The sequence below is a fragment of the Agrilus planipennis genome, unplaced genomic scaffold (assembly GCF_000699045.2).
Source record: "Agrilus planipennis isolate EAB-ADULT unplaced genomic scaffold, Apla_2.0 scaffold44, whole genome shotgun sequence".
Classification (NCBI taxonomy): Eukaryota; Metazoa; Arthropoda; class Insecta; order Coleoptera; family Buprestidae; genus Agrilus; species Agrilus planipennis.
Window position 1 is genome coordinate 1,443,539 of NW_020438939.1, and position 9,615 is coordinate 1,453,153.

A 9,615-nucleotide genomic window follows, 5' to 3' on the forward strand; every position below is an offset into this window, starting at 1 on the left:
GGCAAAATAATTAAAGATAAAAAAACAAAAACAATTTTTTTAAGCAAAATTACTAAACATAAATTTAGTGGATTTAGTAAATGAAATCTTAACAAAACTTTGTTGCTAATTATACTAAGGTTGCACTAGTAAAGTTATTAGTTATCGTAGCTCATTAGAAAAAATTGTGTAGAAATATTATCGAATGTAATTATTTGAATAACATTTTGTCGTATATTTTACTTAAATTTTCTGAATCAGTTTATTTAAAGGTTTTTTTGTGTTATTAATATGTATTATCCCTAAAATTTCAGTTACTATATTGAGTGATCTAAAAAATGTCGGTTCAACCAGATCAAGCATGGGTCTACATTTCTTAATTAGAAATAATTTTTATTTTGCTTCAAAAAAATACTTTTTGTTTTTTATCTTTAATTATTTTGCCCATCATGGTCTAATTTTACATTTTCGTTACAACGGTCTTTACAAAACACCTTTGAATGGAAACAATCTCTAGTTATACAAACATTCCATTGACAATTGGACTAATATTTCTTTAGAAAAGTTGTAAACCTTAAAAAGACCTACATTAAGGTTAATTTACTAATTAATAAAAATGCCAAGTTAGTTAATTCATGTTAGGCAGTTGTCAGTAATGTGTGCGCGTTGTGGACCATTTTAGTCCAAAATACAAGATCACTTCAACGATTATACTATAATTTCGACTGATTTAATGGATTTTTGTTAATTACAATAGTAAATTCGGCCGGAAAGGTTTTGGAGTCCTCAAAAATAAATTGTAAATTCAGCTGATTTGTACTTAGGTAGAGGCTGAAAGTAAAAACAGCATCGTAAGGGCCAAACGCGGATGATTAAAATGTTGTCACATACTCTCTTGTAATATGAGTATACATACAATAGATAATAACCCCTTGTGATAAGGGTAGGTGGTCTCTTAATTAGGTAATTTCATCTAACATCACATTACTATTGTATAAGTTTTTAAAATGTATAAGCAAAAAATGTATAAAAAAAATAAAAGTGCATTTTTCTCATAGTCTTTATCGTATCCTTTTTTGTTTTTTGTTTTATATGTCTGTAGTTGGAAGCTGTAGTCGACTGCTGTATTGACTTACGGTCTAGTCAACGAAATCTAAAATTTTTGGAATTTTATTTTGAATATAAACAAATAGTTGCATTTTACCTGTCAGGCTTTAGTTTCGTTGTTGTTTTTAAAGAAAAGGGAACTTTTCTGGTCGACGTTGTTTTTCTCATATTCGGTGAATGTTGGGACAGTACTGTTCCAATTTTTATCAATTCTCTTCCGTCTTCATTTCATCCATCTTATCTGTCTCAACTAATTTATCAAATCCAATAGAAATATGTGTAGAACAGAAATGTATTTTTTTAAAAATGGAATTCTGGTGCACTCTGAATATAAATATTACTTCGTAAAAAATATTGATACTCAATATATAAATATAAAAACAATGAATATACAGTATGGTACGTGTAATATTGTAACATATATATATATAAACAAAGTTTCCATACATATTGCAGATAATTAATCAACTAATCAATTGCAATGTAGTAAATATTTTCAGTTTATGTTTTCTCCATATTGATAAAACTATAATAATTGCTATTAAATTGCTATTTTTTTAGGTCAATGGTAATACTGGTGCTACAATAACATTTGAACAATTTTATAAGGAAAGCGTTAAACTTGCTATTGCCTTAAAAAAGATCGGCGTACAGAAAGGGGACGTGGTGTCAATCGTCAGTGAAAATTTGATTAACTATTGGATTCCCGTACTTGCTTCAGCCTATCTGGGGGCTACTGTGAACCCCCTTAATCCTATATATAGTGAAGGTAAATTTTCCAACATTTCCAAAATCAAAACTAATACGTATCTATTCTTTCGTTTTATTTTTTTTTTGACAGTGAAGTTAAGAATATTAGCATAAGAATTTTTTTATTTTAAACCACTGGTTCCCTCTGTAATAAAAACAAATAAAAAATCCCAAAAACTAGGTTTAGAACACGAAACATTAATTCCATTATCTTAAATACAGACTTGAATATTCATTATTTTGTTATCTTTGTTGTTTTTGTAAACATAATAAGGGAAGTTTTAACTCCCTCTCCCTCTGAGTTCACTTACGTAAAAGTGAAAAACCCCCTGGTTTGCTATTATTATGAAGATGCAGTCGAATCTATAGCACTAACTCTTTTCTAACTCGAATGTTTTTTGTTCCCTTCAGATAAGTACATACTTACGTATCGTTTTGCATTTACTGCAAACTCTTTAACTCGAATTTCTCCATCAGTCACAGCGATAACCAATGAGTCGAATTTTAAAATTTTTACTGCACATTCAGTATTATATTATGGAAAAATGTTAAGCAGAAATTTTCCTCAACTCGAATTTTCTCTACCTCAGTAGTCAATCCTAAGATTGTTTGGTCACACACTTCCATTCTTTCCTATCCTGAGCTAATCTTCACATTTCCCTAAAAAACTAAAACATCCCACATTCTTAACTATTTATGAACAGTAACCTAGACAAAAGTTTTTAATCTCTCTCCTCTCTCTCAGTCGTTCAGCGTCTCTGAGAGCGTCTCACACAGTCTATCACAGTCTCTCAGTTATTGCCTAGGTGTTTTTATGGATCTCTCGCAGTCTCTGTATGAGAGACTCGAACGATAAAATTGTTAATTCAGAGATTCGAGTCTCTCACGGAGAGACTGAATGAATAAAAGTGAAAAATTGAGAGACTCGAGTCTCTCGTAGAAAGACTGGGATCTCTCAAATATGTTAGAAAATTTTAGCCATGTCTATCGAGACACCACTCATTGAGAAATTCGAGTCTCTCGTTCAGAGACGCTAAACAGTTTTTTGACAGTCTCTCGACAGTCTCTCTCAACGACACCAGAGAGACTCGATGAGAGACGGAGACTCGAGTCTCGCTTTCAGAGACTCTGAGAGACTGAACATTTTTATCTGAGAAATTTAATCTAAATATACTTCTACTTCTCTTAACTCCTGTTTCTGCTTCTACTAATATGTATCTGATCAAACCTTCATGTCTAACAAGGTGTCTGTCCTACCAACCTATCTCGCCTATATCTTATTAACTTCCATAGTAACTTCTATTATCCTATTCATTCTAATAACTCCACGTTTCTAACCTTCTCTAATCACGGTATCCTCGCTTAAAGCTTTTAACTTTTCCTTCACGCCACCATCCATATTTCGCACCGTTCTCCAGACATACACTTTTAACCATCCCTTTCGAATTTTTGAATTAACCGTTCTCAAAAAGAAGAAGTGACTTCTTTTGTATTAAAGGCGACTCGACGCTGCGCTATCCTCTGTTTTATATCTCTATCACTCCATCTTGAATTGTCTGACTTCCTAGATACCGAAAATCAGCGACCATTATAAAATAAATATCTTTTGTAAAACTATACCTGTATGATGAATCTCGCAGTCCTGGCCTATACTATTCATTCATTTGTTCCAATAAAATAAATATCCCATAAAAAACAGATTCTTTTTTACTTAAAAGTGTCGCAATCGCAATAACGAGTAAGAACCCTTAAATCCAGATTCCAATTTTCCAACATACGTCAAAATGTAAACGAGACACATAGGTAGAAAGAAAAATAAACTTTTTATTGTATTCCTTTTAGTTTAGACAATTAACCAAGCAATAATTGTACGTATTGTAAGATTTGTTTTTTTTTTTAACAAGTGTAAATATTTACATAGGTGAAATGAGAAGAGCTCTGGACCAATCGAGGCCAACAGTAATATTTTGTTCGGAAAATGCGAAAGACGCAGTTGTCGGCCTTTATGAGCAACTCATTTACGTGAAGAGGGTTATTACTTTCAGTGAAACCACCCCTTTCACAGACTCGAAAACATCCTTACAATTTTTCAATGGTGTTGAAAATGACATTGACTCATTCGTTCCAACCAAAGTCAGCATGGACGACACTGCTTTTATCCTTTGTTCGTCGGGAACGACAGGATTCCCCAAAGGAGTCATGTTGACCCATAGGAGCCCCCGCCATTACTTAGCATGTATGAGGTAAGTTTATAACTCAAATGAGGGATAAAGAAATATGGGAACAGTACACAGTAGAAAATTGGAAAATAAATTAGAATCCTGATTAATTGATTGAAGCTTTCCCGATCATGGTCTTATCTAGTTCTGGCTTTCGGGATTATTTGTCGTCGTTTGGATATTTTTCTTCTTGATGTTTCGCCGACACGAATGGTTGGAATCTTCAGGGGTTCTGTTCTGACAATTGAATCAGTACACACCGCGTAAAGGTGTTTCTTCTTCAAAAGGCACCCCTCTTCTACGAAAACAAAAAAAATCGGTTGTCTGTAATTGAACGTGACAACGTCATAAGAAAATACTGATGGAATGGTTTCATTTTTCAAGAAAAAATTTTAATATTATTTGTTTGATAGATATTTTGTATGGATATAGAGAAGGAGGTAAATGGAAATGTATTATTGTATAGCAGCTGTCCACGCGGACACATCGCTCACTCAAGTAGGAGAGAGACAGATGTCGAACGCTGCCGAACGCGGAGGCCGATTGTGCCTCTTTGTCGCTCGTTCCGCGCTCTCGCTTGCACTTCAAGCCTTAAATGGAACGCCTCAGAGCGAGGTAACGCTGCATGAGTCATGTTTTTTCGTGCGTGCATCGAATTATAAGACGTTATCACGTCGAAAAAAACAGCTTTCGTCTGTATGAACAGAATCATTCATCAGAATAGAAGTTCTGAAGACATCAACCACTCGTGTCGGCGAAACGTCAAGAAGAAAAATTTCCGGACAACGGCCAATAAGCCCGAAATACAGCAGTTCATTCAAACTAGAAGCTCGTATTAAAGTAGTGGTGGACTAGAGGGGGTGGAGGTTGTGGTCCGGTACGAGCCTCTCTCTCTTCCTGGGGGGGGGAGGCAAATTTCTGAACGTCCTTTTTCTGAAGTCCCAAACAAAGCCAATATCTAAGAACCGGTGATATTTTGACGTAACAACCTAGGGTCGTTATTGAGGGCAGTTTAACATTTATTTCATGGTTGAATCATTTCTTTTTGGTTCTGATATTCGTAAACAGTTGATACTAAAATTCTCATCATCTGAAGGTTGACTTTCGGATTTGTTTTTTTCCATTTTCGTGGGTTTGTGTCGGTCCAATCACATATAATGCCAATATTTATAATGTTAGTTTCCATTTTAATCATTTTAAAAAATTCAAAATGACAGCCCCTTATTGGCGCCATGTTTTTAGGCCTCTTCCATTTGAGTGATCTTAATTGTTTATCCAACTTTTGAATACTTAATTATTTTTTTTAGTGATCCTCTATTTGGAACCATGTCCAAGGACTGTGTACGATTGATATGTCTCCCTCTTTACCACTTGATAGGGTGCATGCAGCAAGTACTTTCATTGTACTGTCAATCGCTTTCTGTTGTTCTATCTAAATTTAAACCTGACGTATTTTTACGATGTATACAAGAATACAGGGTGAACCGTATGCTAGTGGTTCCGACCCTCTGTATATTTCTCAGCAACAGCCCCTTGGTGGATAAGTATGATATCAGCAGTCTTGAGGAGATAAGCTGGGGAGGAGCTTCGATGTGCAAAGACATTGAAGCAATCGTTAAAAAAAGGTACACATTACGCATTATAATAAGAATAAAAACAGACAAGTGCGAGTTGTCCTCGCATTGAAAGGGTTCCGTCCAGTTTGCTTTTTTTAAATGTCTTATTGGACCCCAAAAATGATCCCCATGTTCAAAATTAATTTATTTACATTATGCGTGCGTGTTTGGATCACAGAAATTCATTCGTGTACTAAATTTCAACAGAATCGATCTAGTAGATTCGGAGAAAATTGACTGTGACACACGGACAGAGAGAGACACACGAGTGATCCTACAAAGGTTCTGTTCTTCATTCGGACGTACAGAACCCTAAAGAAGGTAAAAACTTAATCTGTCTGCGTGGCACACTTAAAAAAACAACAATATTTTTGCTGTATAGAAAGTTCAATGTAAAAAATCAAACTTTAAAATACGTAGGGGCTCTATTCTTTAATTTTATTTATTAATGGAAAATAATGGGTAAAATGAATACCTACTGATAATTTTTAGTCCATATTTTACTCCAAACATTTTGACTCAATATGCAATTATTTCATTTACTGTAAATAAACGGAAAGCAGTTTATAACTTTTGTTTTCAAAAATATTGCATTCGAATAGAAACGGATATCCTTCAAGAGGTGCAAGTCAAACCTGCACTGGGCCAACATTTTTTTAGGTATCTATTTACATATAGTATTAACTTCCCATTAGGAAGTTATTGTAATTGGGTCGAAAAGTGAAATCGGAATTTTCATTATATTTCCACGTTTTAACATATTAGTAGCATGCTAGCCAATTTTTTTGATGATGTGTGTATGTACGTACGTACGTACGTACGTACGTACGTACGTACGTACGTACGTACGTACGTACGTACGTACGTACGTACGTACGTACGTACGTACGTACGTACGTACGTACGTACGTACGTACGTACGTACGTACGTACGTACGTACGTACGTACGTACGTACGTACGTACGTACGTACGTACGTACGTACGTACGTACGTACGTACGTACGTACGTACGTACGTACGTACGTACGTACGTACGTACGTACGTACGTACGTACGTACGTACGTACGTACGTACGTACGTACGTACGTACGTACGTACGTACGTACGTACGTACGTACGTACGTACGTACGTACGTACGTACGTACGTACGTACGTACGTACGTACGTACGTACGTACGTACGTACGTACGTACGTACGTACGTACGTACGTACGTACGTACGTACGTACGTACGTACGTACGTACGTACGTACGTACGTACGTACGTACGTACGTACGTACGTACGTACGTACGTACGTACGTACGTACGTACGTACGTACGTACGTACGTACGTACGTACGTACGTACGTACGTACGTACGTACGTACGTACGTACGTACGTACGTACGTACGTACGTACGTACGTACGTACGTACGTACGTACGTACGTACGTACGTACGTACGTACGTACGTACGTACGTACGTACGTACGTACGTACGTACGTACGTACGTACGTACGTACGTACGTACGTACGTACGTACGTACGTACGTACGTACGTACGTACGTACGTACGTACGTACGTACGTACGTACGTACGTACGTACGTATGTACGTACGTTCGTATGTCAGCATTTTTTTCGTTTTCGATATCTCAAGAACGGATTGAGATATCGCCCTCAACCAAAATTTTTTCGAAAGATATTATCATAATGAAGATCTGAAAGAAATTTGAACGAAATCGGTCAAGCCGTTTTTTTTTTATAAAAAAAAAACGAATTAATTACAAACAATTTAATTAAAATACGTTCTAATCTAATCACAACAATGAAGTTACGGAATCAATAATAACTGTATTATCTAATGGGAAGTTAGTCGTATTAGCACCGACCAAAGCGTGCTCAGACCAATTTTTTAGATTTTGCTTTTGATTGAGATTAAGGAAAAATATTCTACCGTTTATGAGAAATATTTTTCTTCTTTGTATTTGTATGTAGATTAAATTTAAAACAAGTCCGTCAAGCTTATGGAACTACAGAGGTTGGTTCTGCGTGCACCATACAAGTAGACCTCAATAAATCTGGAAGCGCCGGTTGCTTATGCTACGATTTCATGGGAAAAGTGTGTGACCCCGAAAAGGACACCCTCTTGGGACCTGGAAAAGTCGGCGAGCTCAGGTTCAAAGGTCCTTCGGTTATGAAGGGATACATTAGAAATCCCGAAGCGACTGCCGAATCCTTTGACGCCGACGGATTTTTAAAAACTGGAGACGCTGGCTATTACGACGAAGATGGATATTTCTATATCGTGGACAGATTTAAAGAACTTATTAAATACAAAGCATTTCAGGTAAGGGACTGTCCATAAACTATAGCGATTTTCACTAATTCTTTTTCCACCCCTTTCTATCATACTTACTGGTTTTCCTTGAAACCCGATCCTAATACAAGGTGATCTTTTAACATTTTTGGAATGAATTTTTCAATGAAATTTTATTTTTTTATTCAAAACACTGAAATAGTAAATGTCAGAATAAACCATTTTTGTAAGCTGTCTTAACATATGAAATACACATTTCTTCATTTTCGTCGACAATCCACCGAATCATCATAATAAGGTTGTTAGTCCTAAGACTGGTTGGACACGCACCTCCACACTTTCCTATACTGAGCTAATCTTCCTAAATTTCCCTAAAACTAGAACAACCCACATCCTTAACTATTTGCGAAAAGTTATCTAAACTAGGTCTACCTCTACCCTTCCTAACTCCCGTTCCTGCCTCTAATATGTGTCTATACTAGACTTTCATGTCTAAGAAGATGTTCTACCAACCTATCTCGTCTTCCGTTCTCCTATTCTTCCTAATACCTCCTCATTTCTAACCTTCTCTATCCACGGTATCCTTATCATTCGCCTATAACACCACACTTCGAACGCTTTTCTTTTTCTTTTCTGCCGCACCCACTGTCCATGTTTCGCACCCGTACAGTGCCGCGCTCCGAACACATACCTTTGTCCACCAAATATCTTCATTTTTTTTAACAGTAAAAGCCACGTTTTACTATCTTTTTTTTATCAGTTCATAACAACTTTTTATGTTACATTAATTTATGATCTCACTTAGGCTGTTTCTTTACTGGTAATATTAAATCAAACAATATATAGTTCACGCTTATATGAATTATTAAAGCAATCCCAAGCATTATCGTTAAAACATAAAGTTGTTACAATCGTACCTATTCCAGGGTGATACTTTACCTTTTCTTCTTTTTTTTCTGCCATAACGACAACGTATACAGGTACCATTCTAATTAAATATGTTTCGTTGCCCTAGTTTTATAATGAAGAAAAAAAAAACGTACTAGAAGTTTCGATGTTCACGTATTATGTAAAATAATTGAAATATGTGATGTTTGTAGGTACCCCCTGCAGAAATTGAAGCTATTTTATTAACCCATCCGGCAGTTAAAGAAGCGGCTGTAGTACCAAAGCCAGACGAGAGAGCTGGGGAAGTCCCTATAGCATTTGTCGTAAAACAAGATGGTAAAAACGTAACAGAAAAAGAACTAGTCGACTTAGTAGCTGGTTAGTATACACCTATTGGATATGTTCGTTCGCTCTTTTGTTACTGTTACACAGATGGTTTACAAAAATAGCACTTGTACAATAACAAAATTATGCATACGCAAATGGCGGTAAAACATAAAAATAAATAGGTGAAAAAAGGCGAACAAACACACCAAATTATATTAAAAATATATTACTATAAGCACCGTAATCTCTCTTACAGAAAAAGTATCTATCCAGAAAAGATTATATGGAGGAGTTATTTTTACGAGTGAACTTCCAAAAAATAATACCGGAAAAATACTACGACGAAACCTAAAAGAAATAGCAAAAACCTATAGTATTTAGAAGAAATGTTTTTTTTTTTTTTATCAAAATAGCTTATTCTCCT

At 35.5% G+C, this 9,615-nt stretch overlaps 1 protein-coding gene across 2 annotated transcripts in view; it reads left to right on the forward strand.

The window, feature by feature from the left end:
* Positions 1–9,609, forward strand: part of LOC108733543 (luciferin 4-monooxygenase-like) — a 16,388-nt gene extending 6,779 nt beyond the window's left edge. Inside the window, exons 1-7 of one of the 2 annotated variants that reach the window (XM_025974507.1) lie at positions 1,454–1,485; positions 1,648–1,855; positions 3,758–4,079; positions 5,363–5,680; positions 7,655–8,006; positions 9,077–9,242; positions 9,448–9,609. In XM_025974507.1, the coding sequence (XP_025830292.1) occupies positions 1,483–1,485; positions 1,648–1,855; positions 3,758–4,079; positions 5,363–5,680; positions 7,655–8,006; positions 9,077–9,242; positions 9,448–9,572 (1,494 nt within the window). In that variant the 5' untranslated portion in view covers positions 1,454–1,482 and the 3' untranslated portion in view covers positions 9,573–9,609. Of the gene's footprint in view, positions 1–1,453; positions 1,486–1,647; positions 1,856–3,757; positions 4,080–5,362; positions 5,681–7,654; positions 8,007–9,076; positions 9,243–9,447 lie in introns of those variants that run through there. The other variant, XM_025974506.1, reaches the window with a different exon arrangement.
* Positions 9,610–9,615: the final 6 nt, after the last annotated feature.